This window comes from Pezoporus wallicus, unplaced genomic scaffold (assembly GCF_028554395.1).
Source record: "Pezoporus wallicus isolate ANWC-B61680 ecotype Strahan unplaced genomic scaffold, APGP_CSIRO_Pwel_v1 contig_9584, whole genome shotgun sequence".
Taxonomy (NCBI): Eukaryota; Metazoa; Chordata; class Aves; order Psittaciformes; family Psittacidae; genus Pezoporus; species Pezoporus wallicus.
The window spans coordinates 534202-552504 of record NW_026640928.1 but is presented as its reverse complement, the minus strand read 5'-3'; the positions used below and the strand labels follow the sequence as shown (position 1 = coordinate 552504).

The 18303-nt window shown below is 59.1% G+C and overlaps 1 protein-coding gene across 1 annotated transcript; it reads right to left on the bottom strand.

The window, feature by feature from the left end:
* Window positions 1-288: 288 nt before the first annotated feature.
* On the bottom strand, window positions 289-16769 carry SH2B3 (SH2B adaptor protein 3). The gene is made up of 8 exons (XM_057421278.1): window positions 16612-16769; window positions 15205-15981; window positions 2982-3083; window positions 2333-2424; window positions 2149-2240; window positions 1777-1982; window positions 1274-1445; window positions 289-661 (listed from the first exon to the last, which is right to left on the bottom strand). The coding sequence occupies exons 1-8, from the start codon at window positions 16735-16737 to the stop codon at window positions 372-374; spliced, it is 1857 nt and encodes a 618-aa protein (XP_057277261.1). The 5' UTR covers window positions 16738-16769; the 3' UTR covers window positions 289-371.
* Window positions 16770-18303: the final 1534 nt, after the last annotated feature.

Below are 18303 nucleotides of genomic sequence, written 5' to 3'. Positions count from 1 at the left end.
TTTTTCCTTTGCCTTAAACCAATTCACTGGGTGCAACTCAAGCCCCCGGGGGGGGACGCTGAGCCCGACGGCGCGCTGCCCGGCACGCGGGGACTCAGGCACGAGAGGCGTGTGTAAACAGTGACAAAGAAAGCTTTGATTATAACAACCAGAAAATACAACTAAGAGGCCCTTTAACAGGCCGAAGAGAGGGAGCACACCCGGACTGGAGTGAAAATTACCCCCTTTCCTTGCAAAAATACAATGCTCATCCCTAACCAGAAGGAAGAAACGGGGCACGTTCGGGGCACGTTCTGTCCCTCCATGGGATACCCAGCAGGGCTCTGGGATTTCTCCACCCGAAAGCTCATCCCGGCGCGCGGCAGCCCCGGTCAGAGCGCTGTGTACTGGTTGTCAACGGCACGGACGTGGCCCCGGCCCGGTGCCTCCACCTCGTAGTCCGAATCGCGGGGCCGGGGCGCCGGGGGTGCCCTGCCGGGGCGCAGGCTCTGCGCCAGCTCCGACGGCGGCGGCACCACGTGGAAGATCTGCTCCGATGGGGGGCCCGGAGGGGGCTCGTCGGGGCCGTGAGGACAGGAGGAGCTGGTGGGGCTGAGGCTGAAGGCAGGGCTCCAGCTGGGAACGGGCAGCGGGAGAGGGACCGTGGTGCTGGAGCCAGGAGCTGCGGGTGAAGGGCAGAGATGGGCGGTCAATGGGATGCTCCTGCCCTGTTGCTCCCGGGTATCGGGTGTGGTGCTGGATGCATCCTGTGCCCCCCCCATCTGCAGTGGTTTGGGGCAGCTTCTCCTTTCTCAAAAGAGGAAGGTGGGAGCTTGGGAGTCACCTTTTGTGCTGCTTCCCTGATGCTTCCGCTTCCCCTCATCCCATGGGCGGCTGCCCAGCCCCAGGGGACCAGCATCCACCCCAAGGACCCTCCTGCTGGGACATTCCTGCACTCCATAGAACCATGGAATGGTTTGGGTTGGAAAGGACCTTAAGCTCCTCCAGTTCCAACCCCTGCCATGGGCAGGGACACCTTCCACTAGAGCAGCTTGCTCCAAGCTCCTGGGTCCAACCTGGCCTTGAACACTGCCAGGGATGGGACATTTACCACCTCTTTGGATAACGTGTTCCAGCGCCTCAGCACCCTCACAGTAAAGAACTTCTTCCTTATATCCAGCCTGAACCTCCCGTGTTTCAGTTTGAACCCATCACCCCTTGTCCCATCAGTCCCTGATGAAGAGCCCCACTCCGGCACCCCATGGAACGTCCCCATCCCTCCGTCCCCATGTACCTTGGGGCTGGGGCAGGACGACAACGTAGCTGGACAGCCGGACGTCGCAGGCTGTCCCGCACTCCAGCGGGATGGGGTAGCGATGGAAGTGCTGCAGCATCTCCACGATGGAGGAGAAGCGGAGGTGTTGGACGCGGCACTGGCCCCGCTCCGTCAGTGCCAGCCGCAGGTGCTGTGGGGGGAAACATGGACCTGTTACCCTTCTACCAGCACCATTGCAGGAGGAGATGATGGGGGACACAGGGATATTTGGGGTGGAGGGGGACAAAGGGCCTTAACATGATGTGCTGCATCCTCAGTGCCTGTATCACTGCATGGATTGTCCCCACCAGGGATGGGTATGGGTTCACCAGCCCGCTGCAAGCACCAGGGCAGGGACCACAAGGGAAGAGCATCTCCACGGGGCGGGATGATGGGACATGGACCATGCTGCGGGGGGGAACACTCCTCAAAGGGCTCCCGCGAGATTCCCACCCCCATCCCACCCCCTCTCCCGCCCGTACCTTGGCTCTGCCCTGGAAGTTGAAGGTGAGCACGTACTCGCCGCGGCGCGTCTCGCTCTGCCGCACCAGGAAGACGCCGTGTCCCTCCAGCCCCCCCACCTGCACCAGGTGAGCCGCCTTCACCCGGGAGATGGGCCCATGGAACCAGGGGCAGGAGGAGAGGAACTGCTCCATCTTCGGCCCTGCCGCCTCCCCTGGCATCGCCCCTGTTAGGGCATAGGGATGAGTGCCCCTGGGAAGCGGGGACCCCCTGCCCGTCGCCCCCATCCACCTCCCCTCTGCACATGGGGATGCTCCATCAGCCAGGTGGGATGCAGAGACTCCCCCCCCCGGCAAGGGATGCCCCATCCCCAGGGCGTCCCCGCTGCTCACCTTGGCCCTGGGTGTCCGTGCTGGTGGTGGGGCTGGAGGCTGCAGGGTTGGGGTGCCAGCACGCCAGGAGCTCGGGGTCACCACCGTCAGACCTGCCGGGATGGGAGAAGCCAGGCTGAGCCCTGGGGGGGGACGGAAGGGTCATCCCCATGCCCAGGCTTGGGGGCATCCATCGGGAGCTTACCCCCTGCGAGCACATTCCCGGATCTCGGCCGTCCAGGAGCTGAGCTGCTGCTCGTCCCCTGCCTCAAACAGGATGTCGGTGGCGTTGGTGACCTGGGGGACATCAGAGAGGGACGTGAGAGGGGGCTTCAGAAAGAGAGGTACGTGTGAGGATGCTGGAGAGGGGCTCTTCATCAGGGACTGTAGCGGTAGGACAAGGGGTGATGGGTTCAGACTGAAACGGGAAGTTCAGGTTGGAGATAAGGCAGAAGCTCTTCCCTGTGAGGGTGCTGAGGCGCTGGCACAGGGTGCCCAGAGAAGCTGTGGCTGCCCCATCCCTGGCAGTGTTCAAGGCCAGGTTGGACACAGGGGCTTGGAGCAAGCTGCTCCAGTGGAAGGGGTCCCTGCCTGTGGCAGGGGTGGGAGCTGGAGGATCTTTAAGGTCCCTTCCAACCCAAACCAGTCCATGGTTCTATACTCAAATCCCTCCCACCCATGCTGGGCACCAGCCCTGACCCCAGCGGGTGCAGAGCACCCCCCATGCACTCTTCCCCAGTCCAAGGCTGGGAAGAGGAACTGAAACTTGGCTCAGGAGCCTTTGGCAACCACATGAGCTCCGGAGGGTGGGAAAAGCCTCGGGATTGGGTCTGCGCCCCTCATCTGGTCCTTACCTTGAGGACGAAGGTGTGCAGGTTATCGGGCATCTCGAGGCGCGTGCACCTCCGCACCTCCTGCACGGCAGAGCAGGCAGCGTGCAGCTTTGGCTTGGAGCCCTATGGAGGGTAATGGGATGGATGAGCTGAGCCCCAGCTCCGTGAACCACCCCCAAACATCCCACTGCACTGTGGGGACAGGGCTGAGCCTGCCAGGAGCCACCCAGAGCACAGCAGGCAGCAAGGAAGTACCCGGCTCTGCAGGGAAATACCCCACCAGCAAGGAAATACCCCTTGTGGCATGGAAATACCCCATATGGCACTGCTGGGACAGCCTGCACAGAGCGGGACCCATCCTGGTACCCGCAGCAAAGGGATGGGGTGAAGGAGAGGAGGGAGAAGGGGGTTCCAGCATGGCAGCGTGGTTCAGGGAGACGGAATGTACCCACGATGGGGAGGGACACTGGGATGCAGGCAGGGAGCCCCTGCAGATGGGCGCAGGGGTCAGCGGCTGCTGACACAGGCACATGACAAAGTGCTGAGCACGGACTTCCACAGAGGTTAATAATACCCATCCGGGCAGCTTTCGGTTCCCCTCCTGCGCAGCACGCTCCATGTGCCAGCAAGTGAGGCTGCGGCACGTGGCACCCGCTGGCCACCGCTGGGATCAGGGTGTATCCGGGGTGCCAGGGACCACCCTGAGTGCCAAAGGCCCTGGGGGACCCCTGGATCCCAACCCCTCCGTGCTCATCCCTATGGCCAGACACAAGCCACATTTAAAGAGTCTGTGGATGGACAAAAGGACAGGGTACCATGCTCATCCAGCCTGGAGAAGAGAAGAATCCAGGGAGACCTTAGAGCAGCTCCAGTGCCTGAAGGGGCTGCAGGAAACCCGGAGAGGGGCTTTGGACAAGGGCCTGTAGGGACAGGCCAAGGGGAATGGCTTTAACCTGCCAGAGGGGAGACTGAGCTGAGTTCTTAGGCAGAAGTTCTTCCCTGTGAGGGTGCTGAGGCGCTGGCACAGGGTGCCCAGAGAAGCTGTGGCTGCCCCATCCCTGGCAGTGCTCAAGGCCAGGTTGGACACAGGGGCTTGGAGCAAGCTGCTCCAATGGAAGGGGTCCCTGGATGAGCTGGATGGGCTTTAAGGTCCCTTCCAACCCACACCAGTCGGGGAGGCTATGAGGATGCCCAACAGCATTTGCCAACCAAAGTGCCCCAATCCTGCTCCAAGCTTGTGCTACTCCCAGTAGCATGTCCATCCCCCATCTCTCCTCCCTCCCTCCCTCCCTCCACGCTCTCAACTGAGCACTCGGTGTACTTTGGGGCCGGAAACGCAGCACGAGAAGGATCAGGCCTTATCAGCAGTGAAAAGAAAGTTCTTAGAAGTCGCTCATGCACCAGGGTTTGGTGCTACCGCAGCATCGCACGGCATCCTCAGCCCCATTGGCGACAGTGATTGCAGCTGCAATCACTGTCGCCAATGGGGCTGAGGATGCCGTGAGATGCTGCGGTAGCACCAATCCTTCATCCCGAAGGACTTCCATTTTCCTGCATCATTGGATAACCACCGTGCCCTGTGTCAACTCCAAAGGGGGCTGCCCATCCTGGCTGCTTCCCCACCCCTCAGGGTTGTGACACCCAGCACGTCCCCACGCTTGCAGCGTTGTCTTGGCACGCATCCCGACCGCGGCGCTGGGATCGGCTTCCTGCTTTCCTCGGAAGCGGGGAATTTCCAGGAACAGGGAGTTCGCCGAAGCCCTCCGCGTCCCTCCCCGGGGATGGTGCGGATGGGGAGCAGGAAGGGGAGAAGGAAATGATGCAGCAGAGAGATAATGGCACCCGAAAAAGCAGTCTGGCTTCGGAGAAGTGCCTACCACAAGCATGGTGTGCCTGCCCCCCCCCACCCCCTGTACCACAAGATGCCCGGCTCTGGTACCCAGAAAGGGATTTCTTGGTAAGCAAAACTGCACACTCAACACACCGCGTGCTCACCCAGCACCCACGGGCTGCTGCTCAGCAAGAGAGGTGCCACAGCAGCAGCACCACGGGGCTGGGTGCTCCTCGCTGCCAGCTTGGGATGCTCAGGAGGGGATGCTCATGATGTTGCCCCAGCTCAGCCCCTATGCCCATGAGCATCATAGAATGGTTTGGATTTGATTAAGATCACCCAGTTCCAAACCCCTGCCATGGGCAGGGACACCTTACTCTAAACCAGCTTGCTCCGAGCCCCATCCAACCTGGCCTTCAACACTGCCAGGGATGGAGCATTCGAAACTCCCTTGAGCAGCCTGTTTCAGCCCCTCACCACCCTCACAGTAAGGAATCCCTCCCTTACATCTAACCTAAATCTCCCCTGGTTAAGTTTAAACCCATTCCTCCCTATCACTACAAAAAAAAAAACCCAGCACGAGGTTGAGCACCCCTAAAATCACCCAGGGCCACGATACCCCATGAAGCAGCACCCCAGAACACAGCCGCACCGTACCAACGCTGCACAGTCCTGGTCCTGACCCCTGGGCCATCCTGGGACGTGACACCGGTGATCTCCAGCTCACAGGGCACCAGATTCTGCTGCCCCCTCTTCCCCAGGAGCCAGGCACTGCTGGGGACATTGAGCCACCGATGGGGACACTGATCGGTTGGGGATGGAGGAGCTCTTGGCACCTCCTTAACCCCCAGGGATCTGCATCTTTGCGCTTAGCAGGGAATTCTTCCAGAGTTTAGAATCAGGAAGCCCCATCCCGGCCAGTGCCAGGGGACACGGGGAAAAGTGGGAGATGGATGAAAACACCCCCAGGATGAACCCCCCTCCTGCTCCCTCCCCCGAGCATCCTACTGGGGAAGGGCACCCCACTGCACCCCTGTCACGGGGAGCACCAGCACGGCACAGGGAATGCCGGCACAGCCCCATGCACCGGGCACTGTGCCCGGGTCAAAGCCGGGTTTGCCGGCACCTGATGACTCCAGGAAGGATCCCGCGCCGGGAGCACGAGCTGAAGGTGAGGCCAAGGTCACAGCTGCACCGGGGCGTTGCAGGCGCAGAGGAGCCGCTGCGTTTCCGCTCGAGCAGCTCTCACCGCAGCTCCTGCCCCACCGCGCTCCCTGCTACCCGCGCTGGCCCCAGAGCCATGGGCACCGGGCTCCTTCCGGCATCCTCCCTCCGCAGCCTCTTCCCGCTCGCCTTTCCTGCTCCCCGGTGTGGGACACCTGCTGAGCATCGCGGCCCCCGTGCATCTCTCCAAGGAGACGTTGGATCGATGCTTTTTTGGGAAGCAGAACTCCTTGGAGCCCACTCGCACGGGCTGGGAAAGCTCCTGCCATGATGCTCTGAGGCGCTGCTGCAAGGAGCACGGCCCGGATGCTGCACAGGGGACACAGCAGATGCGGGACAGCGTTCCCTGCTCGGTGCAGAGGCAGGCAGGAGCTTTCCAAGAACGAGAGTGAAATCACACTGCCACAGTGCCCACATCCGGGAGGGCCGCAGCCCAGGTCTGAGAGCAGCAGCTCCAGGTCTGACCGGCACCAGCAGGATGCTGGCACCACCACTCAGCCAACCACTGCCAGGTCCCCAAATGCTGCCACCACCCATAAGGCACAGGAGGGAGCTGGAGCCAACCGCCCTTCGCAGGGGATGCGGACAGTGCCCGGGCTCCTGCTGGCAAAGGGATGAGAGTGGTGGCACAGCAATGACAGCGGTGGCAGGGCGATGGTGCAGAGGTGATGGTACCGACGATGACGGTGGTGGTGCAGAGGTGATGGTACTGGCATGGTGATGGATGATGGGAAGAACACATGGCAATGACCGTGGTGGCACAGTGGTGGTGATGAGAATGGCATGGTGATGACGGTGGCGGCACTGCAATGACAGCAGTGGCATGGTGATGAATGACGGCTGCAGTGGCACAGTGATGATGGCAGCGGCACCATGATGATGATACTGGCGTGGCAATGATGGCAGCGACACGGCCCTGTGCAGAGCAGAGAGCAAATCCTTCGAGAGCAGCGGGCGCCGGCGCTGGCCCCTCCATGTGCAGGGATTTCCCTGCGCTGCTCTTTCACTTCCACTCTGAGTCACACCATGGGACATGCCACAGGCCCTTGGGCAAGGACCCTGATGGATACAGGCGAGCTCCATCGCTCCTTGTAAATCCCAGAGCCCACCAAGCACCCCGTACACAAGGGATAAACCTCAGCCGGAGCTGCAGTGTGACGGATGGATGGATGGATGGATGGATGGATGGATGGATGGATGGATGGATGGCCACCGAGACCCATAGCACTGTGAGCACCGGATTGTGCTGCTGCCAAACCACATCCTGCACCCACAGGCCCCAGGGAGTTTTGTGAAGTTTCCCAGCACACAGCCTTATCCCAGCGGAATGCTGGGTGAACTGGAGGGGAAACACGTCCATTGCTGCGGTGCAGGGCAGCAGCAGGGTCCTGTTGGGGGCACCAAGGGCTGTGCCGGAGGGTACAAGGTGTTTGCTGCACCGGTGATCATCCTTGTGGGGTTCCACTGCGGTAATCCCAGTGCTCATCCTCGGGAATTTTGCAGGGCACATCATCCTGGTGTTTGGCCTTGGGGGTTTTCCCTGTGGTTAAACCCAATGCTCATCCTTGAGGACTTTGCACCAGCGATGATCCCAGCACATATCCTTGGGAGCGGTGTTTGCACCATGGCTAATGCCAGTGTTCATCCTCAGGGATTTCCACCACTGCTCATTCCCGTGTTCAGCCTCGCAGCATTTATCCTCCAGTAATCCCAGTACTCCATGGGGTCCTCTGTTCTAGTGCTGGGGACAGGGCCTGGGATCCCACTGATTCAGGCCATTACCCTACACAGCCCCATCCTCTCATGTGCCTCCTGAAACCCAAATCCACTGCAGCCCCCCCCCGAGCTCAGCCCAGCCCCTTAAAGTTCTTGGGGAGGACCCCAGGGTGGCACATTCCCACCCCACCGCCTGCATGAACCTGTTCACTCTGAAACCTACTGACAGCAGCAGTGAGCACCATCAGGGGGCTGTGTTCTGGGCTTGTGGAACTGGAGGTAGGAGGTTTTCTGCCTCTGTTAAGCAGAGAAACACAAGAGGTGATCCCAGACCCCAGCCATTACCTCCCAAACCCTCCCCTCTGTACATCCGAAACCCCAGCGCATCCCAACCCACCAACACCAGAGGCACAAAAGAGTTTCCAAGACACCGCATCCCCGAGCATCCCCACAGCCCACGGCAGGGACAGAGCCATCCCCGAGGGGACCAGGCTCCGCGGTGACAAGAGGCACCGTTGTGCCAGCCTGAAGCGCTGGCTCGGGGGTGGCCAGGGCACAAAGCGCCTTCTGTTCCCATCCTGAGCGGCTGCCGAGCAGGAAAACACAGCCCAGACCCCATCAATCCTGATGGAAATAAACCTGGGACGCGGCAAAACACAGCCCAAGAGCCACTGGGCAAATCCATACCCATGGGGAGGGATTTGGGGGTTCCGTATAGAAACCCCCACCCCATCCTCGGGTCTGATGGCCCTGCTTTGTGCATTGATAAACATCCACTGAGAGGCGCAGACATCCATGCGAATGAGTCAACATTCCCTCTCCAAAACCTTACAAACCACCCCAAAACCAGAGAGCCCGGCGGCTCTCACTCGCAGCAGGGTTTGGGAAGACGAGGGCTATAAACAGGATCTGTAAACAGGCAGCATTTGCCAGCCCCTTTCATTTGTGTCTTATTTTAAGCCAAACTCGCTTCCAGCGTGGGCTGCTTTAATAATTTCCTGGAATAAACAACAAGCATGGAAAATCAACAAGGTGCCTGCGTACGAGCAGAGCCGGCTGCAGCCGGGGACTGAGCCACCCCCAAACCCCAGCCCCAGAGGGATGGGGAACAGGGGGTATCCAGCACGGACCCCACAGCATGCCCAGGATTTTGCATCGCCCCGAGGCTTTACCTTACTCAAGGGTTTTGTATCAGCCAGAGGGACGTTTCCCTGCATACCCCCAGCATCTCATGTGCCTCCTGCATCCCAAACACACTGCAGGGGCCCCCAAGCTCAGCCTCTTGAAGCTCACTGGGTGGCTCATCCCCACCTCACCACCTGCAGGAATCTGTTCACTCTGAAACCTACTGACGGCAGCAGCGAGCACCATCACCTTGCTCTGCCCAAATGAATGAAGTAGATCTTGCCCCAAAATGCTTCATTTTTAGCATCATCTCAAGGCAAGACTGAACACCACGATATCCATCATGCATCGGTTGGAGCCGGGACCAGCGGCGAGGAGGGGGGAACCCTTCCAGCCCCTGCGTAGCCTCTCACTGCTATTTACCTTTGAGAGAAGCAGCGCTCAGCCTCGAAACACCCAGCAACAACCACATCCTGGGCCGTAAAAAGAACGAGAAAAAAGGTAAAAAGAGACAACCACCCAAAAGAAAACACCACCGGGCACCTCACACCGGGTGCCAGGGCTGAGCGGGACCCAGCACCCACCAGCACCCTGCATCCCCAGCTGCGGGAGGCTTGAGTACAGACCCTGAGCACTTTCCCAGTCCCCTTCTTTGAGATTCTCTTCATATCTCCATGTTTTGCTCCCATAGGACAAGGGATAATGGTTTTAAAGGAAAAAAAAAGGTAGATTTAGATGAGATACAAGGCAGGAATTTTTTACAATGGGGGTGATGAGGCACGGGGCTAGGTTGCCTGGAGAGGTGATGGATGTCCTGTCCCTTGCAAACACTCAAGGTCAGGTTATACAGGGCCTGATCTAATTGCAGATGTCCCTGCTCATGGTAGAGGGTTGAAGCTGGATGAGCTTTAAGGTCCTTTCCAACCCAAACCAGTCTATGATTCAGTGATCCCCAGCTTGCCCATGGTGCTCTCCTACCTGAGCAGCTCTGCAGCATCCCTGTGAGACAGCCCTGACCATGAGCATCCCACGTGCTGGCAGGCAGCAAAGCATCACTGCCGTAAGCATGGGGGTCACAGCAGTGGGATGAGCACCCCAACAACAGCAGGGTGGACTTTAAAGGATGGGGTTAAAGTGAAAGGAAAGCCCCTGAGCCCCTCTCCTGCAAGCCCCAACAACCCCAGCACCGGGGGATGCAGCAGGTTGGGGCTGCTTCATCCTGCACCCATCCCCTCACAACCCAACCAAGCCCCATCCCAGCAACACGGTTTCCAAAATAAGAAACTCTGCTCTTCAGCAATTAGCACCAGGGCTGTGGTTAAGCTGCTAAAAGTGTTTTTTCCGTGCATGACCAAGGATGGAAAAAGTTGTGGTTAATAAATGACAAATAACCTTTTGTCTCATCGCGCTCCCACCCTGCGATACCCAAAATGAAAATATAGGGGGGGGGAAGGGGGGGAATATAGAGAAAGTCACCACCAAAATCTCACCAAGCAGCTGAAAGGATGCCCCAGCCCTTTGCCTTCGAAGAACAGTGAGCAGCACGGCACCAAAAGCAAAGCTGGGGATGTGCTGCTCGCCCTGCTCCGCAGTGAAAGTCTGCGGTGGGTTTCGGTGCGGCTCCAGGCACCTTTGGGTGATGCTTTGCCTTTCCCAAGGGAATCGCAGTACAACCAAACCCCCCAGCTCTTCCCCCATAGCAGGTTTCCTGGTTTCAGCCTGGGGATGCCAGGAGAAGGATGAGGTCCCTTGGGGATGCAACCCAAGGGGATGCCAGGAGAGGGATGCAGCTCTCTGGCCACCCACTGTCCAGCCGCCAAGGGATGATGCAACAGGGTTGCTCTTGGATAGAGGAACAAGGCAGCAAATCCCAGCCTGGGATCAACATTTTCATGACAACAAAGAGAGAAAATGAGATGCCGTGCAGCCGGCTTGCCCCTGGGCAAACCATGGGGACAAGGGTAGGAGCACACGTGGTCCAGTCTGCTCCAGCTCACAGGATGGAGGACACCAAATGGGATCCAGATCGACACAAACATGCTCTTCCCTGGGCCACGCGATGACGGGACGCTGAGATGCTTCCCATCAGTACAAAGCCTTTCTCATGAGGTACCCGTTGCCTGCAGGCAGTGGGTACCCTGCTCATGGTGGCCTTGGGAAGAAAAGACCATTTTGCATTGGTTGTTTTTGTGGGAATAGAGGAATGAAGGAGCTGACGGTGCTGCAGCAGCAACCAGGGCATTTGTGCATCAAACTGGGCACATCCAGTTTGTAAGCACAATTGTAGGTCACTAGTAAGAGGAAACATGTTTTGGATTGGAAGCAAAGTGTTGTGCTGCAAAAGACAGGGATTGCTCAAATCCCTGCCTGGGATAGGGATGCAAACACAGCTGCTGCTGGGATCCAGGCTTCCCATAATGTGGCCTCTCCATCCCTGAGGGCATCTCCCCCTCCACCATTGCCTCTCCACACATCCTCACTGAATGAACTCCAATTGCTCCTGGAGGTCCAAAGCAGCTCGAGGAGGAGCTGGAATGGGGATGGGGAGCTCAGCACCAGGATGACCCTCACCCTACGCCTGGTCCCAGGCACTGCGAATGGGAGCCGAGCGGTGCAGGACCTGATGCTCAGGAGGCGGCAGTTCTCAGAAACCAGCTTCAGGTGAAAGGAAGAGGAAAAAGAGAAAAGAGAAAAGAAGAGAAGAAAAAAAGGAAGTCAAAGCAGCCTCACGCTGAGCAGAGATAAAAATACTGCTCCTGCGGCCGCGGCTGCAGACGAGCCATGACACAGGCTCCGCGGGTTCTCTCCGGAAGGAGTCTTCCCGGCCTGTCTCGGCGTGCCATCGATTTACGGGATGCGCTGGATTTCATTAAAATGCTATAAAGCAAGCAGTGCAAATGCAAATCCCATTTCCCTTCCCCTTTCCTGTGAAAACATCTGGGCAACAGAAACGGCTCGGGAGGCTTCCGCTGCAAATCACGGTTTTCATGGAGCTCAGGGCTCGGCCATGTAAAAGGCACTTGGGGCTCAGCTGATGAAAGGGCAGCCCCGAACCCCTGCAGGTTGCCTTAAACTTGTGAAGCTGAAGAGGCCTCGGAGCTACCCAAACCTACAAGAGATACAGGAATAAATATCATGGTAGAGGAGAAAGTCCTTAGTGCCCCCATGGAAAGCAAGTGAGCATTGCCCTCCTACAGACATCAGAGAATCCACCTGGGCTGCACACATAGGCCCATGCCCAGGGTTTCACTGGTTTTCCTGTGCACATCTCTATATACCCCCATATGTACAAGCACTACAGATACCCCGGTGCCCTGAGCCCAGTGGTGCCCTGCAGCCAGGCTGAGATGGGCTCCCAGGAGAGCTCCGCATCCAGGCATCTCCAAACCCCTCCTCTGCGACATCATTTTTCCAGCGCTTGAGGGAGGAAGGAACGATGCCAAAACCAATCCAGCAGCGGCTGCAAGCACGGGAATGTGAGCTGCTCCCTCTGCCCAAAACCCCATCCCATCCAGCTGAAGCTCCAGTGACATGACAGGGAATGGGATGCCCGCACGGGTGGCACCGGCTCTGCTCACTGACACTCACCCCTTCACCCAGCACAGCATTGGCCACCCAAGCAGTAAATGGGATTAGGGCCCTTCAAAGCACCCTGCTCCCTTTGATGCCAGGCATGTTATGGGATTAGGCTCAGAGGCCCCATTGAAGTGCACCAGGGAGAAAGTAGAGGGAGGGAATAAGATAAAAGCTGCCAAAATGAGGGAGCAGAGGCCAAGCCATGGCCACTTCCCGCAGGCACCCTGCCCTTCCCAGGTCATTGCAAGGTGCTAAGTATTTGGAGGCCTGGCTTGATTCTCTAAAGCCATGAGCTTGAGCCGAATCTCCATTTACATTGTACTATCTAAAGGGTCTGAAGGTCTGTGGATGGGCAGTGGAATGTGTCCCTGCCCATGGCAGGGGGGTGGAACTGGACAAGCTTTAAGGTCCCTTCCATCCCAAACCAGTGTGATCCTACGACCAACAGCATCACCAGATCAGGAGCAGATCCACAACACGGGCAGTGGCAAAGCCCTGTGAGCACCGTGGGGCAGAGCATGGAGGGGAGGGGGCTCCCTGCATCCTTCCCTAGTATTTATTTGCAAGGAAAAAGAAAGCAAAAGTAAATCACCACCGAGCTGCTCTGCTCCCGCTCCTCTCTTTGCCTCTTGATAGGTTTGGGAAGCGGGGACCCACCAGCACCGTGGGGGCTTTCCAGCACCCCCAGAGTTCAACTACACTTGGTGGAAAAGGGGCTGGACTGAGTGTGCTGTAAAGGAGAGAGGATCTGGCCCTGGCCCAGTTAATTCAAGAGGAAGGACCCACCCTGAGAGTATTTGCACAGGAAGCAATTTACTGCGGAGACTCGTGAAATCCAGGGAGGAACATCCCCCCTTCCACAGACCTGGCTGAGAAACAGGGTCCCCGGCCTCACGGGGATGGGATCTCACCAGGAAATCTCTGCAGGATGGAGACTTGGAGTGCACTGCAAGGAATAACGCTGCAGAGCACTGGGTGAACTTGCAAATGGCTTGTTTTAAATGCCTCCTGCCCGTGGGTCAAAGGAACTGGGAGGAAGAATGTGCTGTGTGCTGGGCTTGCTTCCCAAGCAAAGTGGATGGGGGGAAATAGAGAAAAAAGGAGGGGGGGGGGGGGGGAAGGGGAAAAAGAAAGGCAAAAGCAGTGTTTGTAAGCACCAGGTTCTGTGGGCAGGCAGCACACAGTGGGATGCTTGTCCTCTGGGTGGTGGGGGGCATAAGTGGGTGCCCAGGAAGGCCCTGCGTGCTGAGGACCCTGTGAAGGGGAGCATCCCCTTGCTTGGCTTTAGTTTTGGCTCTTGCAAAGCCCCAAGGGCAGGTCTGGCAAAGCCACTGAGGATGTGGAGGAGCAAAGCTGGCAGCAGTGCATGAAATAACATCAGGTACCTCCTCCCCACTGGCCAGGCTGGTCCCTGCGGCATGGTCCGACATGCCCAGTGCCATCCTGGTGAGCGGGGGTATGGACCACGCCAGCATCCAGTGATGCTGCCCAGGAGCATCCTCAAAGCACCCCAAAGTGATGCTGTTCAGAGCCAGACCTCCCCATGGCCGGGGATGGGGACACACACTCCTATGCAACCTAACAACATGATGGAGCAAAACCAGCTCTTACTTCCAGACTGTGCAATTTTGGTGGTTTTTCCTTATTTTTTTCTTTCTAATATTTAATATTGGAGCCATTTGACAGAAACAGCAGGAATTCAACCAGCTGCTGCCTGGCCCCACTGCCACAGTGAGCAGCAAACACAGCCCAGAGGCAGGGACAAAGCTCCAGCCCCAGCTGAGGTTTCCTCCTTCTGAAGCACAAGTTTAGTCATCAGAGTTAAACAAGCACAGAAAAAAAAAGGGGAGAAGAGGGAAAACGCAGCCCATGCTGCCTGCGTGGGACCTGCCATGGGGAGGAACTGCCTTTTGAAAGGTTAAACCCCCCCAGCTCCCCCTGCATCGCTCCCTGTTCACTCACATCCTGCATCATCTCCGCTCCAGCCAGCCTCTAAGCACCACGGGAGCTCCCTGGCGTAGCCAAGAGCTGAATTTTGAGCTACAGAAGTACTTACGAACCTAAAATTAACTTCCCTTACAGGTCCCATGGGGAGCAGAGGAAGACTTTTCCCCTTCCTTTCCCAGCTTGCCCAGGCGAGCCAATGCCCTGGCTGCTGAAGCCCCAGCAAACCAGAGGCAGGGTGAATTTGGGGGGTGCCAAACCCTTGTTGGGATGGCTCTGTGGGACTGGGGATGAGCGGGATGGAGGCCACCAGGCTCTATCCTCATCTCACAAGGCAGATGCTGGAAAACCCAGGTTTGGGGTCCTAGCAGGGAGAAACACAATTGCACCTTGACTGACTGTGATAATCAGTGCACAAATCGCCCTCAGCACATGGTCACAGCAACGTCCATCCCCCAAACACAGGTTCTCCTTCTCAGAGGTCTTAAATAAACTGAGTCCAGCCTTGCGAGGCTGCAAATGAGGGAGAGCAGCAGCAGAGCAAACCCATCTGGGTGCTGGGCTCGTGCCCAGATGCTGCTCATGGTGACAAACCCTTGTGGTCAGGGATGCAGCACGGTCCTGCTCCTCTCACTGGACATGCTGGTACCCTGGCATCATCTCCAACCAGCAGCATCATCCCCAGCCCTCAGCATCATCCCCAACCAGCACCATCATCCCCAGCCCGCAGCACCATCCCCAGCCCGCAGCACCATCCCCAGCCCTCAGCATCATCCCCAGCCCTCAGCATCACCCAGCTGACAGGGGCAGGAACCAGCAGGTCCTTACCTTGGGTGGGTCGAAGAGCTCCAGCACGTATTCCTCGCCATCAGACGTCCCCGCTCGCCGCAGCACCAGGCGGCAGCGCTGCCAGCGCGTCCCACTGTCCAAGGAGCTCTCATCCAGCAGCCCGTACTTGAGGACCCCCTCCTTGCGCACCTCGGGGGGCTGCTCCCGCGACAGCCCCCACGGCAGGATGCGCTTCCCCAGTCCCGGCTTCAGCGCTGCCTCCGCCGCGTCCCCATCCCCATCCGCAGGGAGAGCATCCGAGGACCGGCGTCGGAAGAGGCTGCGCCAGCTCCTGCGCAGCTGGCTGAGCGAGAAAGGCCTCCGTGCCGGCCCCAGCAGCTCCTCCGAGCTCCAGGACTTGCGGAGCCCTGATGGGGTGGCTTCGGGAGCTCGGCCGGGGGGCTCAGAGCCTGGATCCGCCTCGGCTTTGGTGGCCACCGGGCCCAAGGAGGCATCCGTGTGGCGCCGGTGCGTCTCCCGGTAATCCCGCGCGGGGCCGGCGGGCAGGATGCGGAGCTGGTTCATGGCGAATCCCTCCTTCACCTCATGGCAGAAGTACTGCTGGAAGAGGTCGGTGAACTGCACCGAGAAGTTCTCCGCGGCCAGGAGGTCATGGTGCGGGTGCTCGGTGGCGAAGCGCAGGTAGTGCCGCGCCAGCTCCTTGGCCGTGCTGATGGCGTGCAGCTCGCAGAACTCATGCCAGCCCCGGGGATGCGCTGGCGTGCCGGCCGGCAGAGCGTGCCCATTCATTGCCGTGGCTCCAGCGAGGCGGATGCGCTGCAAGACAGAGCACACCAGCGGGGTCAGGGGAGCCCCAGTGCCCTGATGCCTCCCTCCTGTCCCAGCAACCCCCGGCCAGTGTGGCCATACACCAGTCCCAACACGTACCACAGGGCAAAGAGCCTGGGGAGCACCGTGGTTGGCTTGGTGCCCATCAAAGCCACTTCATTCACCAGGGTAGAGCATGGGATATGCTGCAGCCAGTCTGGGGACAGCCAGCTTCCCGGTGAGTGGCACAGTGGAACCACTATGGCTCAGTGACCAGCCATGCCAGACAGGACTTGGAGCACCCAGCCCTGCCGCAGCACCTTGCATAGAATCATAAATCACAGAATGGTTTGGGTTGGAAAGGTCCTAAAGATTATCTAGCCCTAACCCCCTGCCATGGGCAGGGACACCTTACACTAGACCACGTTACTCTGTTCAACCTGGCCTTGAACACTGCCAGGGCTGGAGCTTTCACCACTTCTCTGGGCACCCTGTGCCAGCACCTCACTACCCTCACAGTAAAGAACTTCTTCCTTATATCCAGCCTGAACCTCCCCTGTTTCAGTTTGAATCCATCACCCCTTGTCCTATTGCTGCAGTCCCTGATGAAGAGTCCCTCCCCAGCATCCCCATCCCCACCTGGCAGAGCCGTGCCTCAGTTTCCCCACCTGCGAGGTGGGGTGCAGGCAGGTCCCAGAGCAGGGTGTCTATGGGGCTTCCTGCCAGCACAGCTGCCTGCAGCGGGGACGCCCGCCCGGGCCACATCCGCTCAGCTCCTGCCAAGGCTTCGCAGCGCTGATGGGTTTCCCTCTAGGGACCTGTTTCAATGCAGCTGATAAAACCGGAGTGGGGGCGGGAGGGGAGGGAACGGCAGGAAAAGCTGCAGGAATCCAGGGACAGAGCTGCCAGATCCCTGCGGCTGGAGGAGGGGGGGATACGGCCACGCTGCCGGCACTGCCAGCCATGAGCATGTGTCCCGGGGGAGATGCTCGGCTGCCCATGGACCATCAGGCTCTGGCAAACCACGCCATATCTGTGCCGGGAGCAGATTTTGGTGCGAGGCCAATCTGACGGCACCCACGGTCGCACTGGTGTGCGTGGCTGAGCCCGGCAGCGGTGCTCCCCATGGGCTGCTTGCTGCTGAACCTTGTGCTCGGCGCCGCACTTATCGGGGCCATGCACTCTGCTCAGGCAGGAAACATCGGCCAACCCAGCCGGATTCTGCTACAGCAGCACAGGCACCACCACCACCATCACCACCACCGCCTCCCCGAAACGGCAGGCACCCGGCAGCGCCGGGCTGCTGGGAGGGGAGGAAAAGTGATTGCATTGGTCATGGGGAGGGAGAATCGAGTAGAAAACCCAAGGGTCGGGTGGAAGCGAGCGTGGCGACGGGGAGCGTGCGGCAATGGTGGAGCTTGTTTGCAGGCAGGGAGGTGATAATGCCGGGAAGCCAACCTCTATCTCTGCCCACCCGCTGCCCTTCCTAGTACGTACCGTGAGGTTTCTCAGCGAGGGGAGATGTTATCTGCCCCCCGCCAGCCCCGGCTTCCCAGAAGAGCCACCCGAGGCTCAGGGCCGGCGCTGGGCATGCGCCCGGCCGTGGCCTGGCCGAACACCCCGGCGGGGCCCCGTCTATCAGCGCCGCCAGCCTGCCCTGACTCAGCACCCTCCCGCTTCCTCCCGGCACCCGGGAATCGCCGCCACAGCCGCCGGCACGCTCCGTGGGATGCTCCCTCAAAGCGCTGAAGGAAGCGGGGCACCCGCACCCATGACTCCTCAGACATGGGGGGAGATTCCCAAAGCAGGGAATCCGCTTTCCAAGGTTTGGGGCTTGCGCCACACCGGCTTTGGGAATGGTTTCCAGCATGGGAATAGCTGGGCTTCGCCTGAGCCACGCGGTGGAAGCAGCCAAAGGTCGTCTCCGGTAGCAACGTGCTTTTCCAACTGGATTGACAATGGGAACTACATCCCCAGCACTTCCTCCTGCCAGCACAAACTGCAACGCTGTCCTCCCTGCTCCTACCAGGTGTACTTCCCATGTGGAAACAGCTCTCCGGGATGAATCCATGCTTGAGCTACTGCAGCAGCATCCCGCTCCTCCACCTGGCTCCATGGGACATGCCACAGGGATGTGAGTGCCTGCTGATGGATGGGTTTCTCCCTGCTCCAGCCCACAATGCCTGAATTCTGCATCCAGTGGCTTGAAAGCAGAATATACATCCACATCCCTTATACCTGATACGCTCCTACAAGAGGCTCCTGGTCATCCTGCAGGCCAGCTCCGAGCCAAGGGGCTTGTCACTGTCGTGGCTGACATCCTTCCCAAGC

Bases quoted from the DNA above. Each gene is read 5' to 3' on its own strand.
- SH2B3 (XM_057421278.1), bottom strand. From the start codon at position 16,737: ATGTGGCCCGGGCGGGCGTCCCCGCTGCAGGCAGCTGTGCTGGCAGGA. The intron at 3,084-15,204 runs GTAAGGACCTGC...TACCCTCCATAG, and splicing joins AGCTCTTCGACCCACCCAAG to GGCTCCAAGCCAAAGCTGCA. The intron at 662-1,273 runs GTACATGGGGAC...CTTCACCCGCAG, and splicing joins CGTCCTGCCCCAGCCCCAAG to CTCCTGGCTCCAGCACCACG.